General features: G+C 39.2%; 2 protein-coding genes across 3 annotated transcripts; both read right to left on the bottom strand.

Annotated features, from left to right (window-relative positions):
• Nucleotides 1–1,550: 1,550 nt before the first annotated feature.
• Nucleotides 1,551–4,677, bottom strand: LOC148193783 (transcription factor FAMA-like). Of its 2 annotated transcripts, XM_088098275.1 has the most exons (5): nt 4,544–4,677; nt 3,357–3,486; nt 2,469–3,209; nt 1,943–2,374; nt 1,551–1,845 (listed from the first exon to the last, which is right to left on the bottom strand). In XM_088098275.1, exons 2-5 carry the CDS (start codon nt 3,378–3,380, stop codon nt 1,756–1,758), a joined length of 1,287 nt encoding a protein of 428 aa, XP_087954401.1. In that variant the 5' UTR covers nt 3,381–3,486; nt 4,544–4,677; the 3' UTR covers nt 1,551–1,755. The 2 variants fall into 2 exon arrangements, with proteins under 2 accessions (XP_087954401.1, XP_087954400.1); XM_088098274.1 differs by lacking the exons at nt 3,357–3,486; nt 4,544–4,677 and having other exon boundaries at nt 2,469–3,329.
• Nucleotides 4,678–9,409: 4,732 nt separating this feature from the next.
• LOC124822997 (serine/threonine-protein phosphatase PP1-like) lies at nt 9,410–11,227 on the bottom strand. The gene is made up of 2 exons (XM_047295112.2): nt 10,546–11,227; nt 9,410–10,443 (listed from the first exon to the last, which is right to left on the bottom strand). Exons 1-2 carry the CDS (start codon nt 10,712–10,714, stop codon nt 9,710–9,712), a joined length of 903 nt encoding a protein of 300 aa, XP_047151068.1. The 5' UTR covers nt 10,715–11,227; the 3' UTR covers nt 9,410–9,709.
• Between the last annotated feature and the right edge of the window lie 11,042 nt (nt 11,228–22,269).

The following is a 22,269-nucleotide window of genomic DNA, read 5'->3' as shown; positions in this document are numbered from 1 at the left end:
CTGTGATACCATGAAATCAACAATGCAGTTAAGTTAAACTAAGTTTGTACCAAATATTATTGTATATTAAAAGAAAAAAAATAGAAACAATACGAGAGCAAAATAACTAAATGCACAATTAAGAGTAAGTAAAATTAGTTATATAAATAGAATAATGGTATCATGACACACTTTTATATTCACTTGACACACAGAATATAAGAGTAAAATGGTTATAAAAATATACACTTTTATATTTTTTTAAGAAATAAAAATAATAAAAAGTAAAAAATATAGTATTAAAATGAATGTAAAAAATTAAATAAAAAAGACACCTGGTCAATCCTATATTTAAAAAATAAAAACACCTTTTCTCGTTTATTTTGTATGTTAATTAAATGTGTTTTTGACTTTTATGAGGAAGGTTAATTTCGATTTTCATTCTATAAAGTTTTTTTAACTTCGTCTAAAATTTAAAGTCAATCATTTTTACCCTTACTATTATAAATGTGCTGAACAGCATGTAATAGAACATGTTAGTGTTGTGATATAATATTAAATATGATATAAAAAAAAACTCAATATTTGCAAAAGATATGTGACTTATCTATATTAAAATAAATATTGGGAACTAAAGATGAATTGAAATTTGAAAAAAAAAACATATTTTACCATGGCTAAAACTAAACTTCACATATTTTTAAGGATTAAAAGTAATGTTTAAAATTCTATAAAAATGAAATAGAAAGTCTGTTTAATAAATAAAATAAAAAATTCAATAATTTTAGCAAATTAAAAGAACATTAAGCTCTGTGTGATATTAAAAAGTATAAGTACGCAATGGCTGGGTCACTTATACTTCTGCAACGCAAGTTTATTAATATTATTAAATTAATTAAATTGTTCATTGTAAAGTTTAACTTACCATTAGATCGACTTAGATGCGTTAAAATGAGTTCAAATATATCATTCAATCTAATTCAGTGTAGTTTCAATTTATTGGACTAGAAAAATACATTTTTTTCTTAATGCAGATTAAATTGAATTTGACTTAATGTATATGTTAATCGAATTAGATATAAATTGAAGATTGTTGATATAGATCATTACCGACAATTTTTTTATCATTTTTTATTATAATTTTTTGATAGAAAAATTATTTAATTCAGATAGATGAATAATTTATTGTAATAAAGATTAAAAATGAATTGAGAGAAAAAAATATGTTAAGTAAATTAACCCATCAACGTGGAATTAGTTTAATGGGATTATAAGATATGTCGTTCACTTAGTCAATTTCACATCCTAACTCATATGTTTTCGTCGTTTTTTGTTTTACTTTTCATATATATATATATATATATATATATATATATATATATATATATATATATATATATATATATATATATATATATATAATTTATTACAGTTCCAAAGTATCATTTTCCCCCATAAATCTTGGAAAAAAAGTATTATTTCGTGAAACTGGTTTAAAGAAATTAGAGAAAGACGTGAAAATAAAAAGGTTAAAACATCTGTACAGTGTTACTATTAAGAGAGAGAGAAAATGGTAGAAAAGCCATGTTACCACTGATATAAATAATCTTGTTCGGTCATCCTCGCGACAAAGACAATAATAAATCGAAACAACATATGATGAAAAGGTCTGGTGTAAAATCAATGTCAGTAACTATAGGAATCACTAGTTATTCTTGTACAAACACAGCACCTACACTAGCACACAACATCTATAATAACGACATATAATTGTTATCACATGCTAGTGTTTGCATGGATAAAATTGAATATCTGCTGCACCGAACTGGCTATATCTTCTGCGGTGAACCTTGAATCACTAGCCACCTACATACACACACACACATTAGCCGAATCAAGTTAACACAAGGATCTTAAACTAATTCATAGATCTTAAAGTAAATATAAGGTGATCCATGTGTACCTTGACATTGAATGAATAAAGAACTGTTTGTTCAATGGTGGTGATGTTGGTGTGAAGGATTATCAGTTGCAGATCTTCGAGTGCAGCAATGGTTTTGATCAACTGTCCTGGCCTCCTCCTTGATAGGATTTTGATCATGGCATCAAATCCTAGAAGCTTGACTTCAACATCAGCCAAACATGACTTGCTCTCTGCTGTTTCTTCACGAAGTCCACTCTCCAACTCCACCAGCTTCATCTGCTCGTTCGGAATTGCCAATGGTGGAAAGAAAGGAGGTTGTTGTTGTTGTTGTGCAATGGAGGGTTCCCCAACTTGTCTTGCTTGAGCTTCTCCCAGTAGCCTCCTCCTCTTTTGTGACTCCAAACACTGAAGAAGTTGTTCCAATTCCCTCACAAACTCTATAGCTCCCCCAATTATAGAAGCTTGATCACCCTACATAACAAATAATTTAGTTTCAAAACTGCATCATGTGCTGTTTTCTAGCTAGAACTATGATTTCAATGGAATGAATGTAATATTTTATTACCCTTTGAACATATGAACCAGGCATGAGTGATCTGAGAACACGAAGATGCTCATTCATTTGCTTCCTACGATTCCTTTCAACTGCTATGTGGGTCATGCGCTGGCTCTCAACTTCCTCACTTGTCTTAACAGTTCTCGGTCTCTTCCTCTTGTTCTTGTTTTCCTGCACTCCTGCATTCTTCTGAGTCTCTTCCTGACCAAGAAACCGAATCTGCACGGAATTGTTGTCATCAGAAAGCCGAGTCTCTTCATCTTCTCTCATCATCATTCCCTCTTCACCAACCCTTGACTTCTCCTCCACATCCACCAACTTGAACCTCTCATCGTGATTTTCTGCTTCACCATCAGGCTCCTCGTTCACCATCAGAGTCTGCTCTTCCTCCATCTTGTCGTGTAACACCGGAAACTTGAGAAAGTAAACTGGATCTAACCCAGATTCTTCGCAGCTTTTTGTTTGATTCAAAGCCAACTTAGGTCCAAAATCCGCAAACTGCATCACGTCTGCAAAACTCAATTTATCATAGGATATTGTGCCAGTGCTAGGACCACCGTAAAAGCCATGTGGTGGTGGTGGTGGTGTTTGAGGCATGTAATCCACCATTGACCCACTGTTGTTTTCATCACCAGAAGCTTGGAACTTCATGAGCTGCTGCTGATGGTGATTTGGTGGATAAAGGTGGTGTTGGTCGTGATCTAGAGAGTAGTCAAGTGTGTTGAAGCTTGGAGGCATGGATACCGGTGCCTGCAGTAATGGAGATTCAGCAAAATTGGAGCAAAACAACATATTGTGACGATAAGAGAGGGTGAAAAGATCTGACATGAAAAGCTTTAATGGAGCCAAAAACATAAAAAAGCCACAGAAGATCTATAAATATATATATGTCTGTACCGAATAGTTGTGATCTTTCTCCATTCTTATTAGCTTATAAAGAAGATGACTTTAATCGAGAGAAACCCTAATTGACCTTACTTCATGTTAAGACAAAACCCCACAACGAAGTTTCTCCAGGGCCCTCCACCTGCATCATTTGCCATAAGTATTGTCATATATGTATTTTCTTAAAAATATGATTTTATTTTCTCTTTCTATTTTAATTTTCAAATTCTCCATTTCCCGAATCTACTTCCAATTTAAAACAACCTTTTTCTTTTCCTGTTTTCATGGAAATATTTGGAATAAAAAATATAAATTAAAACAAGGTGACGATTTTCTAATACTTAAGCATATTTCAACTCTTTGGAATTATATTTGTCTTTTGATGTTAAAAATGATTTTAATAATCGTACAAGTCTAAAAACTAAATAATCTAGCTGTAGTTTACGTCAAACATGTAACAAGATGCTTAATAATAAAAGGAAAATTATACAGATATACCTTTCAATCTTGTTAATAAAATACAAATATTTTAACTTTCTACTTGATTTATCACAATTATATTATATTTTAAAATAAAAATACTCTTTTATCGGTGCTGAATAAATGTAGAAGAAAAAAAACTGCGATATTTGTGTATGATCGATCATAATAAAATAGAAAATTATATTTTATTTTGTAAATAACCTATAAAGAATAGTAGCTTACCACTTTGTTTACAAAATAATTTGCATCGAGATCAGGGAAGTATTTACATTACATGCGATTATTTGTGCTCAAAATCTCTGACCATACTTATTAACATTACTTGTTTATAAATTTATTTTATTAAGAATAAACTAAATCATTTTCTTAAAAATTACGAGTCTAAAAAAGTTAGGTATATAAAAACAAACTTGAGAAACTAAAAAAATATTAAGTAAACTTATGGAATAGGTTAACATAAAAACTAGAAAACAGAAAACAAAAACAAATAAAATTAAGAGATAAATTATTATTATTATTATGTGATTGAAATACTTCCCTTTTTGGCAATACCAATATAAACAATGATCTTGAAGATAATTTGAATCTAGCATGTGACATGAACAAGTACAAGTAACAAAAACACCATATATATATATTAGAAATTATTTGATGCAATTGAAGAATAATTAACTAAATGAAAGGCATAAATGACATAAAATTGTGAGCTAGGAAACCTGTTTAGAGTGAGGAAATGAAGACAATGGAGTCAGAAAGAGGTGTGTAATGTGTCCCACCAGTTAGACCAGCAGAAGAGGACGAAGGGAAAACGAAATGAGTACGTTGTTTTTGAAGATGATGATGATATTTTGTGCATATATATATATATATATATATATATATATATATATATATATATATATATATATAAAAGGTGTGGGGCCGCTGAGGGGTGCGTTTGACTTGTTGAAGGTCACAGAAAAGGACAGAGAGAGAGCCTAAAGTGAGATTAATTTGCACCTCACAGATTCACCACCTTTTATTAATGTTTCTCACAAGCCACCAACGCTCTCTTTTACTTTGCCGCCTTCCTTCATGAGCTAACTATGAACTTCTATACTTTTTTATATCTACGTTTTCATCTTTGAATCTTTCAACCACTCACTTTATACGACAAATACTATTCTTCTTCTTCTTCTTTTTTCTTCTTCAAAAATTATAGATAATGTTTTTATTTTTTTATTTTATTCATCTCGATATATTTTATATTTTATATTTTAAAATAAAAATGTTTTTTTTCTTTTTTTTTTGTGTTGAATATCACCCTTTTTTTCTTTTGTGGTTTGGGTTTTGAGGACGAGGTGGTGTATGACTCACATGGTCACATGGAGATTTTCTCCAAAATAGACAGGCATTCGTGTTTATTTTTCTTAACAGGAGAAGGTCTTATAAAGTAAGTGTGCACACGAGGTTTTAAAAACAAAATTTAATTATTTAAGAAAAAATGAAGCTTCAATTTGGTTTATTTAATTCATTTTTAAACTATATTTTTTCGTTTTATCAATTTTTTAATATTTTAACTTTATCAATATTTAATAACTATCGTAGTTCCTGATAGTATAAAAAAATGTGCTTGTAATTTGTGAAATTCAATAATTCTAAACTATTATATTTTCAAAATTAATAAATAGAAATTTCGTGACTTATTCACTATTACAAAAAAATAACCTTTAAAATCAATTTGTTGTTCTCCATAAAATTAATCTTCGTATTTTCAAAACCAGTGCATATATATATATATATATATATATATTACATCATGAATATAAGAAAAGTTTATAATTACGCATTACATAGAATCAACGTACAAGTGATTCAAGTTATTTCTCTAGCAGAACTATTAGTTAATGTAATGAATAATCAAATCGTAAAACAAGAAAGGAAAACCAAATACTAAAGGAAATAGCTTCGGAGCAAAATTACTTCACTAAATTACCGAATCAACTTCAAAATATTAACATAGTCAAATGTTATTTGTTAATAGAGAAAGTTAAATCCATAACTTCTATCTCTCAAATGTTAGTAAATATCTAGAGTTTCTTTGAAGTCTTTTTCAATTTTTACTACTAAATCAATTTTATAAAACTTATTAATTAAGTTAATATTAGTATAGTATTAACTTTGTTCAATGTTGAATAATGCTACTAAAATCTACTTAACCAACTTTAATACAATAAAATAAAGTTATTTTTTTAACATTTACATTTATTTGTATGTGTACAAATTTGTATATGTTGGTAATAACAAATAAGAATTATAAATTATTTTTAATCTAAACGTTCTGATTTAAATATGAAAATTTTTCTCAATCATAATTTTTCTTTTACTTTTTAATAAATGTTTTCACACTCATTTCCTTTCAAAAGACTCATCTCCACACTTATCTTCTTCCTCTACACATATCTTCTATATTCATATTTTTCTCGTCTTCATTCGTACTCATCTCTTTGTCAATGATTTTATCCACACTAATTTTTTTCATCCACTACAATTGTTTGTCACAAGTTAAATTAATATATTTTATTTAGCATTTGGCTAAACTGATGCTAAATTAAATAAAAATGCAGCATTGTTGACCAAGTTCATACTAATCTCCTTTAATTAAACATTTAATTTAAAATTTAGTGATAAATTAGTGTCAATTTAGTCAATGTTACTTAGAGTCAACTTTTAAATTTTCACACTAATTATTTAGAGTCTATAGTTTTAGAGTCACATATACACTTGTAACGCAAAGTTATCACTATTAACGTCAACTTTTACCTATTAGTGTTGGTGAAAATTTGATGCTAAATCTATATTTTTCTTGTAGTGAATTGAGAATCATATCTTTTCACCTACTTTCTAGTAAATCTAAGTGAGTATAAATATAGAAAATCAAGTATTGAAAAAAAAAATCTAGATGTATTCACAGTAAGAAAATTTAATAAAAGTGGGAACTGCTTTGGATTTGTTAGGGGAAAGATGTTGTTGAGCTTGAGTCAGAGCTTGATTATATCTTAATTGTTAAGAGGAATCTTCATGTAAATTGATAAAGAGATCGAAGATTTGAAATAACCAACAAAACATCAAAATCCAACAAACAACAAAGGGTAAACAAGACAAAAGAGTGAAAGAGAATAGAAAAAAAAAGTACACTTATGCATAAGTAGTAGGTGAAACAAATAGGGATGAAAACTTGTAAGGCAAATGGTTGGGCTAAAGAACCATGGTTGAGGAAGTAGAAAATGGATGAACACTACCATAAAAGATACTATTTATGTCTGATACTTTTTGTTTTTTTTATGTCTGATAACTTTTTGTTTTTATATGTCCGTTAATAATCTAACATTTATGCAAGTGACGTATATTTACATCAAAAAAATTCTAGACGGAAGTTTACATTAGACCTTATAATACTTCATAAATTTATGATGGGCTTATAATATTTGACGTATATTTTTTAAAAAATAAATAATTTTTTAAAGATATGAGATTGTTTACCTCGTCCTAGTGCTTTATAATCTCTTCTTTTTTTCTTATATAATGTTCTAAAGCTATGAGTATTCGCGAGATAACATTTATTGTACTTAATACCTTACTTCTTTCTCAACCAAAAAATATATATATATAAAATCTTCAAAAACTAAAAACGTTCACATTTTCAAACAAACAAACAATCTTTCATCGAGAACTATGTGATCCTTAATTTTTCATTATGAATGGAGATACGTAAAAGCAAGGTTAGTCCTTATCGGGTTCGCTTCCCAAAAATTCAAATCATTTTCAAAATTTTCCTAAAGAACCATGTAACCCTGATTTCTTATTTTGAATGAGAATATATAGGAACAAGGTCAATCTTTATCGAGCACAAAAAACTAAATCTATCTTTTGTTTCTTTAGATATTTTTCGGAGATAATTAAACATTTTGAAAACCACATCACCTTTGCATATTTAAGTAAGTTTGCGTATTTAAGTAAGGGTACTGCCTTCAGGCAGACACGGTAAGGTACTAATACCTTTTCTACAAGTAATGGACTCTCGAACCTAGAATTCGGTTTTCGCCGACCATGTCTTTCTTTAGAGTTTTGTCATAGTTTTCCAAATTAAACTATGATAACGACTCTAAAATTTCTCTTTTTAAACCTAACTTTTTTTGGTTCGTCGTTTAGTCGTGATTTTAGTTGCGATAGTAGTGATTTTTTTCCCAAAATCTTGGTAAATTTATACTAGATTATCATCATACATTCACAGTTAACAATTATAACTCAAATTTTTTTGAAAAATTGCACCATACAAGTTAAAAATAATAAAGTCGTGTAAGAATTCTAGGAACAAAAATAATTACATTGAACCCTAAATCCTAAAAATAATGACGTTGAAGTTGCCATATGTAAGCACGATTTGAGTTCAAATTCAATTGTACTAAAGTCCTCACATGAAAGGACGACTAGTTCAAATTCAATTGTACTAAAGTTGTTACATGAAAGAAAGACTTTAACTCAAAATCATTTTAAGTGAAGTCAACATACCAATGCACGACTTCAGTTCAACTTTAGTTTTTGGCATAAGCACCACACTTAATTACAACTTCAGTTTAAATTATTTTCAAAGAAGTTGTCACACCCAATAACAACTTTAGTTCAACTTAGTTTTTGACAAAAGTTGCCACATCCATAACAACTTTAGTTGAAATTATTTTTAAAAAAGTTGTCACGTCCAATGATGTCTTTAGTTGAAATTATTTTCAAAGAAATCACCACACCCAATAATGACTTTAATGTGATCTTTTTTTTGAAGAAATTACTAATATCTAGTTCAACTTAGCTTTGGAAGCTGGTGGTGACGACTTCACCTTAACTAAAAATTTAATTACATGATTAAGTAAATATAATTTGATGGAAGTCACCTTTGACTCCTACAATTTTATATTAATGAAAAAGTTTTCTGCTGATTTCACGACTTTATTTTTAAGAGTCACAACTCATTCTTAATTTTCACGATTTTTTTAAACGAAATTGTGGATACGAGGCACAACTTAGCCCTTAGATAATTTTTTAAAAAGAACCTAAGTAATATGAAAAGCAAATTAACCATGGTAAAAGAAACCTAGTTATAATGAAATATGATAGGTTAACAATTTTTTTTGAAAATAGCTTATGTGTTACTATTTTACTATTTTATTATTTTATTGGTCCGTATATTTAAAATAAATGACGAATTATCACACGTACTATTATAAAAAAGTTATAAAAAAAAAACATTTTTCAGTTATAATATATACCGACTGATGAGTTATTTAGACACATGATAAAGCTGTGGTTTCAAGTCAAAAGAAAGGATTGGGAGTGAGACATTAGATAAAAGCACTGTAATGGTATTATTTGGTCGTTCATTTATCCGAATGCCCCCAAATACAAAGGAAGAAAATAAGCTTGAAAGTAAATACCTTAATATACTGTGAGTCATGCAGATATTAATGACCATGCAGATGATATACAAGAAGTAGAGTGCACCTCAAGTAGTGGAAAGTGCACTGTGAATAGAAAATCTTCTATACAAGTTTCAGAAAAGGATATATAGAAGTCCATAAATAAGAACATGAAATGATACTACTATCTACCACTACTGGTACAGATTACTCGAAGAGGATTACTTCCACGTAAAAGCACTAATCCTAATAAAGTTGTGTGGATAAGAGAACGAAAGCGCGATATATAAGAGAGAGACCGGTGATGTGAAGCCTAGATAGAGGGATATATACAGTGTTTTGTGGGGGTGAAAAATCAAAATTTTGGTGTATGGGGTTGTTTGAAACGATGAATGGATGCAGAAAGTGTCGTGGGATTATGAAGTTGTGTTGTCATGTGAATTTTCCTCGCAAGCCCATGGGTTTGATGATCTGAAAGGAGCAGAGCAAAGTTTCGTCGACGCACATGAGGGCGCCGGCGTTGTTGAACTCGCCGCAATAGTTGGGGGCTGAAAAGATGGTGACGAGCTGCCTGTCGGCGAAGAATTGGTAACCGTCTTCGACCACTTGGTGGGCCCTGCAAATGAGATCGAGATCGTGTTTCTTCAAGAACTCGGCAACCTTATCAGGGCCGAAGGTGTAAGAGACGCCCCTGTCGTTCTCGCCCCAGCCTCGTATGTCGGAGTCAGGATCGGCCCAAAGGAGGTCACACAAGAGACCCTGGTCGGGGACGTCGACAGGCCTTTCTATGGCTTTGATTTGGTCGAGGCTGTCCATGTCCGGGGAAAGGCCGCCGTGCATGCAGAGGATCTTGTCGTCGATGACTGCGGCAACGGGGAGACAGTTGAAGCAGTCTGTGAATATCTTCCAGAGGCGAACGCTGAATCTGCGCTTGCACTCGTCGTAGAAGCCATAGATTCTATTAATAGAGGCACACTCGTGGTTTCCTCGGAGAAGGAAGAAGTTCTCTGGGAATTTGATCTTGTAGGCCAGGAGCAGGCATATTGTCTCCACGCTCTGTTTTCCTCTGTCCACGTAGTCTCCCAGGAATAGATAATTCGAATCCGGCGGAAACCCACCGTACTCGAACAGTCGCAACAGGTCTGGATACTGCCCGTGTATGTCCCCTGAAACAATCAATCAACCAAAAACTCCGTATGATAATCTATTTGAGTCTGTTGAGGAAGAGATTCACATAAATACACGATACTAATAAGATATGGACTCACCACAGACGTTTATGGGAGCCTCCAATTCCAGAAGGTTTGGCTGGCTTAGTAACAGATCTTTGGCCGTGCTGCAAAGGTTCCGAATTTCTGACTCCACCAGTTGAATCCGTTTCCCCCTGTTCTTCCTTACTTCCAAAAGCCTCTCTATAAAACCATCCAATCCTTCCATTACCCTCCGATTCTCTTCTCTTCTATTCTATTCTATTATTTTGTAAGCTTTCTCTTCCCAGGCTCAAACTCATGAATGCCAAAAATATGTTCTTTCACGCCCTCCCACTCATATTGAGCAAACAAATATTCCCAAAACAAACCAATTTTTAGGACAGATATATTTGGGCTCTGGGCAAGCACATTTTTCTTTTATCAATTTGACTAATTTCTATGGCTCACAAACTTAGGAGCTAATGGAATGGAGAACAGGCATCCACCCACTCGCTAAAATTAGAAAGCGGGAATCACTTTCTTTTATAGCCTTATTTAGTTAGTTAGTTGGAATACCAAGACAAAAATATTATTAATGTGATAGCAATTTCTTTAGTGTATGGTCCAAATATATTATTTTTCTAACCATATATATATATACATTATTTTCTCAACAAGTTTTTTGTTGTATTATATATAATATTGCATATATATCTTCCTTTGTTTGATGGGCAAGGATACGAGGATTGATGCATGAAGATGGAGGCTATCTTTGTCTTCCAAGAAGTCGATGATATTGTGAAGATTGACTTCCAAGAACGTGTCCAAGAATGCTTCGGAGGATCAACTATAGACATACAAGCAAAAAGTTGGACTACAAAGCATGAGTTTTGCTGCATCAATGTGTCTCCATTAATACTTTTAAGAAGATTTCGAAGGCCACTACTGCAAAACAAATATGGGATATGTTACAACAAACGTATGGGAATGCAGGTGTTTCAGTACAGATGTGGAGACCGAAATACAAACCAAATAAGACCAGAATGCTCCTCCTTGTGATCTCACTGATGATGCTTCCTCTCTCTTTCTACGCTCTATCCTTGGAATACGGTGGGCTGGGTACCTGCAAAGGCACTCCGACGCTCAAGTCAACAGGGGTGTTGTTAGAATAAGAAAATCTTTCCTAATTTTCTCTTAGGGAAAAACGTACCTTTTTTCTGGTATGCTGTGTGTATTTAAAGTAGTAAAATAAACCGTTTACCTGAGATCTCGGGTGGTTACTGGAGTTGGCTATCTATAAGTTATAACTGCTAGATATTTAGTCAAGTACTTCCATGATTCGCGGCGCTTGTTAGCCAATATGCGGAACTGTTTACCTGTAACCGCTAGACCGCGGTATCGCGTTCTGTATATCACTCATCCTGCGTGCCAACATAAGTGGACGACTTGTCGCACGAATGCTTCATGTCGCGACATCACTTATATGGTTGTCGAGCACCAAGTGGTCGACAACATCATATGGTCAGATGTCGTTACGAGTCGGGCACCGAGTGGTCGACAACACGTGGTCGAATGTCGTTATGAATCGCCTGGGTTATTGGTCGACCGTTGGTGGATTAGGTATCCTATAGTACATGCCCCCCAAGTCCGAGTAAATGGACGACAGAATTACGAAGGACTGTTGAGTATTGCTGGGTAAAACGAGGAGGCGTGGAGGAAACGAGAAGACGTGGGGGAGACGAGAAGACGTGGTTGACCGCTGTGCGTGGCGTTACGAATTTTAGGGTTTTCCCGCGCCTTTAGGGAAATGAGGGGACGCGGATTAGTAGCCGTTAGATAAAAAAGAATCCTACGGTGCCTGATGGTTGAACCTTTTGGCTTTTTCAACACGATTCAGAAGGCGCGGATTAGTAGCCGTTAGATAAAAAAGAATCTTACGGTGCCTGATGGTTGAACCTTTTGGCTTCTTCAACACGATTCAGAAGGAGGTTATTCACTTTTGCGGAGGAACAGAGTTTGACAGTGTGCATCCTGAGCGAGATTGTTTCTCTTCTATCCTCACTGCTTACCCTGTTACGAGACGTTACCAGGTAACCCTAAAATCTCCTTCATCTTAGTTTGTTTAGTGTTGACCATGGAAGGAAACGGGCAGAACATTGGGGGCGGGACGCCGGGGCCGTCATCTACGGCGGAAAGTTTTGAAATTACCACATTGCCTTTTGGGGAGGAGGCTTTTACATATGGAAATGTGTGTGGTGAAGGACCGGGGGGGCGTATAATATCTCCGATTAGTGGAGATGAGTACGCCTGGGCGGCGCGTGAAGTAAAAGAACTTAGAAGCCAATTTAGGAGTAGGGTTGTGTTAACAGACTGGATTGAAAATAGTTGCGTGTTGCGAACCCTAGGGTATCAAACTTGTATAAAATTGATGGCTTGCCGGGATGATGAGAGAGTGTGCCATGGCAGGGAGAATGCTGCTGAGGAATTCTTTTATTGTTATTCTGTGTTATTCTATGATTTGTATCTGAGACTGCCTTTTACCAGCTTCCAAATGGATGTTCTGCGTACCCTAAACGTTGCACCGAGTCAGTTGCACCCCAATAGTTGGGCGTATGTGCAGGCGTTCGCCATAGTGTGTCGGGCACTAGCTATTAGGCCCACTGTAGGTTTGTTTCTGTATTTCTTTAGATGTAGACCAGTAGCCACAAAGGGATGGGTGTCATTGATTTCGGAGCCGGGTAACGCGCTGTTAGAGCTATATTTGCAATCATATAGGAATTTCAAAGAAAAATTTTTTAAGGTGTCGATTACCGCTGTCGGTCGACAGTATTTTTTCGATGGTGAGGGGAACCCTAGATTTCCCCTGTACTGGACGCAGGACCCGCTGAGGTTCACCTCTTGGTCGGAGGATAAGATGACGGTTGAAGAATTAGAGGCGTTGAGTGTGTTGACTGCGTTGCCACGCCCCCTTTCTTCTCGTCAGCTTATTAATTGCCTCGAGTTCGACGACGCAGGGGCGAGGGTGTTTGGTATGTGTCCTTGCTTATCATTTTTGTAGCTTGTTATGTTGTTGCTGACCATGCTGGATGGGTTTTGGTGTTTTGCAGAGATAATGGGGAGGAAAGGAAGTGGTCGCAGTTGGTTTCAGACCATCGACGATGAGAGGGATGAAGATAATCGTCCAGGGTCGTCCGCTGGGCGACAATGCCCTCCGGTGCCACCATCTGGTCCACCTCCCGTCATGGCGGCATCGGCTGTGGAGACGACAGTAGTTGAGGTGCCTCTTGTGCGCAAAAGGAAACCCAAGACAGGCGACATCAACCGCGAGGCAGCAAAGAAAAGTAAGGAGGTGGTTGAAGAAAATGAACGCCCCCTGCCGCAGGGCATATGGGATCGTGCCTTCATGCCTGGTCATAGGGTAGACCTCAACCTGGATGTTTCAGAGAAGAAGGTGATCGAAAACATGAGCGAGCAACAGATTGCTGACAGCTTGCTAGAGATGAACACACGAGCACAAGCGTTGGCTTGGCATCTAGCGTATGCTTCGGATAGGGGTCAGATGCGGTCTGAGTTAGAGAAGGTGCGCGCCCAGCTGAAAGAGCTCACCGAGATCCATGCAGGCTGTGAGGCCAAGCAGAAGCATACTGAACAACTGCTGAAGGAGGGCGAGATATCGTTGAATAAGGCTCGAGAAGCTGGTGTGGCCCTTCAACAAGAACGTGATCAGATGGGCAGGGATTTGGATCAAGCGAAGAACTCAATGTTGCTAGTGGCCCGAGAGAGAAACGCACTGAAGGTAGAAATCTTTGAAAAAAATGAGTTGATCGAGGAGTTGAAGGATGCAATCATGGACGAACATAAGAAAGGATTCCGGAAGGCCTTGAGGCAAGTCGAGCACTTGCTTCAAGTATCAACCAAGGGAACCGAATTTGACGTCCGCAAAGATGTATATGAGGGTCAGCTGAAACCCTTGAAGGAAATCCCCGAAGATGCTATCTTGGAGGGTGAAGAGGATGAAGAGGGGGTTGTGGCTGAGGAACCCGTGGAAACAGCTGCTGTGGATGAGGCAGCTGCCGAGACGGTTCAGGATGTTGCGGGCGTCCCCACCAACATTGTAATAGATTAGGTGTTTATGAATATTGAAATGTATATATAAATACCTACGTATGTTTGGGTGTGAATTTGGAAATGTAGAACTCTTTGAAATGTAGGACTCTTGGAATATGTTGAATGTCTGTGAATATTGAGCGTTTATCTTTGCTGATTTTGCGCTTTGTTAGCCACAAAGGCCGTTAAATATCTATCGACGTCGAATGTGTTGTTCACGCTGTGTATGACCGTCGAGAGCGAGTGTCGCGTAGGGGATTACTGGGTATCCCAAGTGGACTGGGTGTTCAAGGGTGAACATCTACCAGAGGGAGTGTATCCCAAGTGGACTGGGTGTTCAAGGGTGAACATCTACCAGAGGGAGTGTATCCCAAGTTGACTGGGTGTTCAAGGGTGAACATCTACCAGTGATGTATTTGTGTGTGGAAGTGTCTGAGACGATGACCCTGGGACTTGACATTGGAGATATGACAAATGACACTAAGTAGAATCATAATGAAATGTACTTGTTATTCGAAATAAAATTTAATAATGTTTCAAAAGAACGCACAAAAAATGAATGTTAACTGAAGTAATATTTGAGGTGAGTGGCATTCCAGGTATTGGGTACCGGTTGCCCGTCGAGATGCTGGAGGCGATATGCACCGTTCGACAGGTCTTCTATGATTCGGAATGGTCCTTCCCAGTTGGCTGCGAGCTTGCCGTGTGCTCGGTCCTTTCTGGCCTCTCCTCGCTTTCGCCATACCAGATCGCCAGCTTTGAAGGCTCTGGGTTTGACCTTGGTGTTGTAACGGCGAGATAGCATTCGCTTCTGTGCCTCTGCACGTATGGTGGCGATCTCTCGACGTTCAGGAAGGATATCAAGATTCAGCCGCAACTGTTCCTCATTCAGTGACATATCAGTGATGTCGCGTCTTAAGGAAGGCTCGCCAACTTCGACGGGTAGCATGGCATCGGTGCCGTAAGTCAGGTTGAATGGCGTGTCACCAGTAGATCCGTGAGGAGTGCATCTATATGCCCACAGAACTTCTGGCAGTTCCTCCACCCATAACCCTTTGGCGTCCCCGAGTCGCTTCTTTAGTTCTGTCAGTACGGCTTTGTTGGCGGCCTCCGCTTGGCCGTTTGTTTGGGGATGTTCGACGGATGAGGTGACATGTTTGATGCCCAAATTGCTAAGGAAATCTTCTAAATTGCGCTCGATGAACTGTCGACCGTTGTCAGTAATGATCTTTTGAGGGAGACCGAATCGACAGATGAGATGCCAAATAAATTTCTGCACTCGTTGGGCACTGATAGTAGACAACGGCTCGGCCTCTATCCATTTCGTGAAGTAATCGACTGCCACGAGTAGAAACTTGTTTTGGGCCTTAGCGATCGGTAGTGGTCCAAGTATGTCGAGACCCCACTGAGCGAATGGCCAAGGAGAGACAATGTTGTGCAAATCTTCGGGAGGCGCGCGGATGTCGTGACCATGGGCCTGACAGGAGATACATTTCTTGACAAAAATTTCGCAATCGCGGTCTAGTGTAGGCCAGTAATATCCGGCGCGGAGTACACGCGCTCTCAGTGCTCTCTTGCCCGAGTGAAATCCGCATATCCCGGTGTGCAACTCGCGCAGTACATAGTCGGCTTCGTCCTCTGATAAGCACTTCAACAGAGGAGTGCTATGGCCGCGACGGTATAGGTCGTCACCTATACATACAAAACGTGCAATACGTTTGGAATCTGCTACCGTAATGCTATCTCCTTTATCCTGCTTCTCCATGAGAGCTTTGACGTTTTGTCGCCAGTCTGCCGCGGGTGTCGACACATTGGTGACGAAAGCTTCCACCACAGGACGGTCGACCGTCATTCTAATGATGGAAGACAACTGTGCTCGCTCTTTAGAGTGAGTTAACTTAGACAGAAGATCTGCTCTTGCATTTTGCTCTCTGGGTACATGAGTGACGCTAACCTTGACGAATTGTTGAAGTAAGGTTTGGACTTTGTGGAAATAGCGCAGAAGTTGATTATCCTTGACTTGATAGGTTCCGTCCACGTGGCTGACCACTAACTTTGAATCCATCCGACACTCTAAATGATCAATTGAGAATTCTCTGGCCAAGGATAGGCCGGCAATCAAGGCTTCATACTCGGCCTGGTTATTGCTAGTTGGAAATTTGAATATGATGGCTTGCTCTATGACCAAACCATCCGGGCCTTCTAGTACGATCCCGGCTCCTCCTCCCCTTTTGTCGGAGGAACCATCTACACTGAGTAGCCACGGGGTAGGTGAGTCCTCAGATGTATGTATTAACTCAGCTGTGAAGTCAGCCAAATGTTGACCCTTGACGGATCCTCGGGGCTCGTAACGGAGTCCGAACTCGGACAGTTCCACGGACCAGGCGACCATCCGCCCTGCCAAGTCTGGTTTACGGAGGATCTTGGCTACGGGGTGAGCTGTGCGGACTACTACTTGATGGCTCTGGAAATATGGTCGAAGTCGACGAGAAGCTGTGATGAGGGCTAAGGCAAGTTTCTCAATTCGGGAATATCGCTCCTCAGCCCCTTGTAATGTACGACTGATGAAATATATCAATTTAAGGGAGGGCGCTTCCTGTATTAAGGCGGCACTAACAGCATGCTGTGAAGCTGCAATATACAGCTGCAAGTCGGACCCCTCGTCTGGTCGGGCCATAATGGGAGGACTCGTTAGGATGTGTTTGACAGTGTTGAATGCTGTCTCACAGGCGTCGTCCCAGTGTTGAGTGGTACCCTTTTTCAAATTCCGCAGGATGGGCTTGATGTGCTCAGCTAGCTTTGGAATGAATCGAGATAGGGCGGTGAGTCGACCTACCAGACGTTGGACCTCCCTTAAGGTTTTTGGAGCAGGCATGTCGAGGACTGCTTTGCACTTGTCCGGATTAGCTTCAATACCTCGACGTGTAAGCATGAAGCCTAAGAACTTTCCTGCGGGGACGCCAAAAGTACACTTGGAAGGATTGAGGCGCATGCTATACCGTCGGAGTTGGCCAAAAACTTCTTTCAAGTCTTGCAGGTGTTGCTCCATGGAATTGCTCCGAATAACCATGTCATCGACATATACGTCCATGCATCGTCCTATCTGATGATGGAAGACTTTGTCCATGAGGCGTTGGTAAGTGGCCCCGGCATTCTTCAACCCAAACGGCATTACTTCATAGCAGTAATTAGCGCGTTCGGTGATGAAGGCTGTCTTGTCTTGATCGGGCTTGTACATTGGGATCTGGTTGTATCCTGAGTAAGCGTCGAGAAAACTCAATACGACATGACCCGAGGCTCCGTCGACCAGGCGATCGATGCTGGGCAGGGGATACGAGTCTTTGGGACAAGCTTTGTTAAGATCAGTGAAGTCGACACACATTCTCCACTGACCGTTGGATTTTTTGACCATAACTACGTTCGACAACCACGTAGTGTACGTTAGTTCTCTGATGAACTGGGCGTTCATCAACTTCTCGACCTCAACCTGGACAGCCCGGCGTTTTTCTTCTCCGAACCTTCGTTTCTTCTGGGCGACCGGTCGAGCCTCCCGGAAGATCGACAATTTGTGCGCCATAACCCCTGGATGGATTCCTGGCATGTCGGCGGCCGTCCATGCAAATAAATCTGCATTATGTCGTAGTATATTGCTTAAATCGTGTTCTTCGCTTGAGGTGAGGTCGCCACCAATGTTGGTGGATTTAGACGCGTCAGTGGTAAGGGATAAGAGTTTGACTTCGCCTTGTGGATGAAGACGCTCGTCTGCATTGGTCCGAGGGTCTAAGTCGATTGCAGCTGTCTCGGCTCCTTTCGCCCTTCTAGGTGGAACGAAGGGGGTGACTTTTAGCCCGGCCACATAACACTGTCGGGCTGTTCGTTGATCTGCCCGCACGGTGCAAATGGTACCATGCTCTGTCGGGAACTTCATGGTGAGGTGGGGAGTGGAGACAATTGCCCCAAATGCATTTAGGCAAGGCCGTCCTAGCAGGGCATTGTACGACGCATTTGCTTCGACCAGCAGGAATCGAACTCTAAGCTCAGGTGCCTCTCGACTTGTTCCGAGCCGAGTGCGCAGGTCAAGGTATCCCCTTGTGTCTACTCTTTCTCCAGAGAATCCTACAATTTGTTCGTTAAACGGGGCTATGAGATCCTCCGATAGGTCCATTTTCTGAAAGGTGGACCAATACAGAATATTGACCGAGCTTCCCTGATCGACGAGGACTTTGCTGACATCATATCGAGCTATGTTAGCTGTGATGACCATAGGATCATCATGATCAGGGTCGGGCGCGTGGAAGTCCGCCTGCGTGAAAGTAATGTCGGGAATCGACCTAGATTGTCGTTCGACCATATGAACGGACTTCAACTGTCTTAAATGTCGCTTCCTTGCTGAAGCTGACACACCTCCTCCTGCGAAGCCGCCAGATATGGTGTCAATGCGGCCTCGGACTGAGCGTTCTCTATCTGTCCGTCTAGGCGGACTGCGCGTTCGACGGCGGTGTCGATCCTCTCTAGGGGGTGATCGCTGGGGGCTTCGTCTAGGAGGATCTCTTCGGTGAGGTGTTGCGGCTCTTGTGGAAATTCTATCCTTGACATAATTCTGGAGATATCCTGCCCGGATGAGTCGTTCTAGCTCGTCTTTCACCATGTTGCATTCTTCCGTGTCGTGCCCATGGTTCATATGGAACCGGCAGGTTTTACTATTATCCGCGTTCTTTGGGGTAGCCTTTCGCCGTACGGTTAAGAGTTCGGCGTGCAAGGCCTCTTCGAGCACTCTTGCTCTCGGGGCATTGAGGGTCGTGTAATGATCATATTTGGACGTCCACCCCGACTCTTTTCGGGGTGCGCGATCTGACTTATAGTCGTTTGTCGATCGCTTGGTCGGTTTCTTTGCCTCATGGTTGGAAGTATCCGGTTGCTGTTTTCTCCTAGAGTTCCGGAGATCCTCGATGCGGATGAATTTAGCAATTGTGGATTGCAGTTCCTCCATAGTTGCCGGAGGGTCAGCATACAATTGTTCCGCAAAGTACCCCGGTCTCAAACATGACGGCAGGTTGTTGATGATAAATGTGTGACTGATATCTTTCACGCGTCGGGCTGTCTCAGTGTACCGTTGCATGAAAGCTTTCAAGGATTCGTCCTTTTCTTGCTTGGTGTGCACAAGTTCTGCCGCAGTCATCGCCGGTTTCTTATTGGTCGCGTACTGCTTTCTGAAGAGGGATTCGATTGTAGCGAAACAATCTACGGAATGACGTGGAAGAGTGTGGAACCACTCCAAGGCCTCGTCCTTAAGGGATAAGGAGAAGGCTCTGCAAATGACAGGGTCACTATCTGTGTAGAACGCCATGGCGTCTATAAAGTTGCGCAGGTGATTGTCGGGATCGGCGGAGCCGTCGTAGCGTTCTAACACTGGGGGAGGTTTATCTGGCATGGGCGCTTGCATGATGGCTTCCGTGAACGGAAGTAAGTTGGTGAGGCGTATGGAAGTAGGCCCTTTCTTATCCCCGCCAAAAGGATCAGATGGTCCCCCATGGTGACTCTCTTCATTATTATTCTGTCTGTTCGAGGCAGACAATTCTGGCGGTGGGCGTTGCGCCCTCAGTGCTGCCAGCTCCTCTGCCTGTTTGCGTTGGATTTCTTGCTGTTCCTTTATGGTTTGTTCTTGTGCTTCTATCTGCGCCTGCAGCTGCTTGATCAAATCCTCCATTGTTCTGGTGGTCGTTGTTGGGATTGTAAATCTGGGCCCCACGGTGGGCGCCAAAATGTTTCAGTACAGATGTGGAGACCGAAATACAAACCAAATAAGACCAGAATGCTCCTCCTTGTGATCTCACTGATGATGCTTCCTCTCTCTTTCTACGCTCTATCCTTGGAATACGGTGGGCTGGGTACCTGCAAAGGCACTCCGACGCTCAAGTCAACAGGGGTGTTGTTAGAATAAGAAAATCTTTCCTAATTTTCTCTTAGGGAAAAACGTACCTTTTTTCTGGTATGCTGTGTGTATTTAAAGTAGTAAAATAAACCGTTTACCTGAGATCTCGGGTGGTTACTGGAGTTGGCTATCTATAAGTTATAACTGCTAGATATTTAGTCAAGTACTTCCATGATTCGCGGCGCTTGTTAGCCAATATGCGGAACTGTTTACCTGTAACCGCTAGACCGCGGTATCGCGTTCTGTATATCACTCATCCTGCGTGCCAACATAAGTGGACGACTTGTCGCACGAATGCTTCATGTCGCGACATCACTTATATGGTTGTCGAGCACCAAGTGGTCGACAACATCATATGGTCAGATGTCGTTACGAGTCGGGCACCGAGTGGTCGACAACACGTGGTCGAATGTCGTTATGAATCGCCTGGGTTATTGGTCGACCGTTGGTGGATTAGGTATCCTATAGTACAGGAAAAACCAAGAAGGTACATTTGCAATCCCTGTGGAGTGGATAAGAGGAAAATTCAGTGCTACAATTGTAATAAATGGGGCCACTATTCGTATGAGTGTTGGCAAGATAGTGGAAACAAAAAAGGAAAGAAGAATGAAGAAGCAAATCTGGTGTAGGAGGAAGATGGGTCTGATTCAGACCAAGTCTTGTTGGTGACAACCACAACCAACGATGCAAACTGCAGATCCTGGGATTTAGATACAGTATGCTGAAACCACATGACTGAGAATAGGAACTGGCTGGTTCATCTCAATCTGTGTGTAAAGAATAACGTGAAATTCACAGCTAATAGCACAATTGTGGCTGAAGGCATAGGCAAGGTGTTGATCAAAAGAAATGATGGAATTCATGAGTGATGTGTTGTGTGTTCTTACCATGAAAAACAATCTACTAACCTTGGGACATTTTCTGAAAAAGGGCTACACAGTGAACATGTAGGAGAATTGATGGTAGGCTCCTCCTCCAAGTTATATGACTTAAGACTCAAGAGAGGTGGTGAGCCTAAGGATGATATGGTGCATGGAAGCAATGACGGTGGTGGGTATATTTGGCTTGGTTTTGGTGAGCTTATATGGTGATGAGATGTTGTTTGGGTGCTCTCAATGGAGGTTAAGTCAACTCTTAAACATAGATGGCTAGAGGAAATTTAGAAGGGGTGTTATAGACTTCAATGAGTAATATGACACAAAATTCACAGAATAACTTTACTTAATTAAAAGGTAAATTTACATAGAAGAGAAACCTCTATTTATAAGCTTAGTTAATCCTAAAGGTGTTTCTAAATTGTAGAAGCTAAACCTTAATACTCTAACTTAGAGGCGAAAGTAAAAATCATTTCCGTTAAGAGGAGAACACATTACCATTACTCATAAAATATTTTTTCTATTGTACAAGTCTCATCAAATAAAACTAGGTTCCCTCCTTGAGTAATGTAATATAGAGGTTAACCTAAGTCAATCTTGTAATATCTCCTTTTATGATGTCACGTGTAATTAATTAACTTAAGAAAAACTGACTTTTGGTACCATCACGAAATAGTGAAAAATTAAAAATTTATTTCATTATTGAGAAAATAATTAGAATCATGTGGAAAATAATAATTAAGTCAATATACAAGTACCAGTTATTGTGTATTATCTTGTATTATTTTTTGTTAACTTACCCTTACATATTATGGTTGTGGTTTTCGCTGATCGTTTGATATTATTGGTGTTGTGTAGAATGAGGTTACGCGTGGGAAAATAATATGA

This window comes from Vigna umbellata, chromosome 9 (assembly GCF_029865625.1).
Source record: "Vigna umbellata cultivar VRB3 chromosome 9, Vumbellata_1.0, whole genome shotgun sequence".
In the NCBI taxonomy this organism is placed as follows: domain Eukaryota; kingdom Viridiplantae; phylum Streptophyta; class Magnoliopsida; order Fabales; family Fabaceae; genus Vigna; species Vigna umbellata.
Note: the sequence above shows the minus strand (reverse complement) of the source record. Positions and strands in the feature narration are given on the sequence as shown.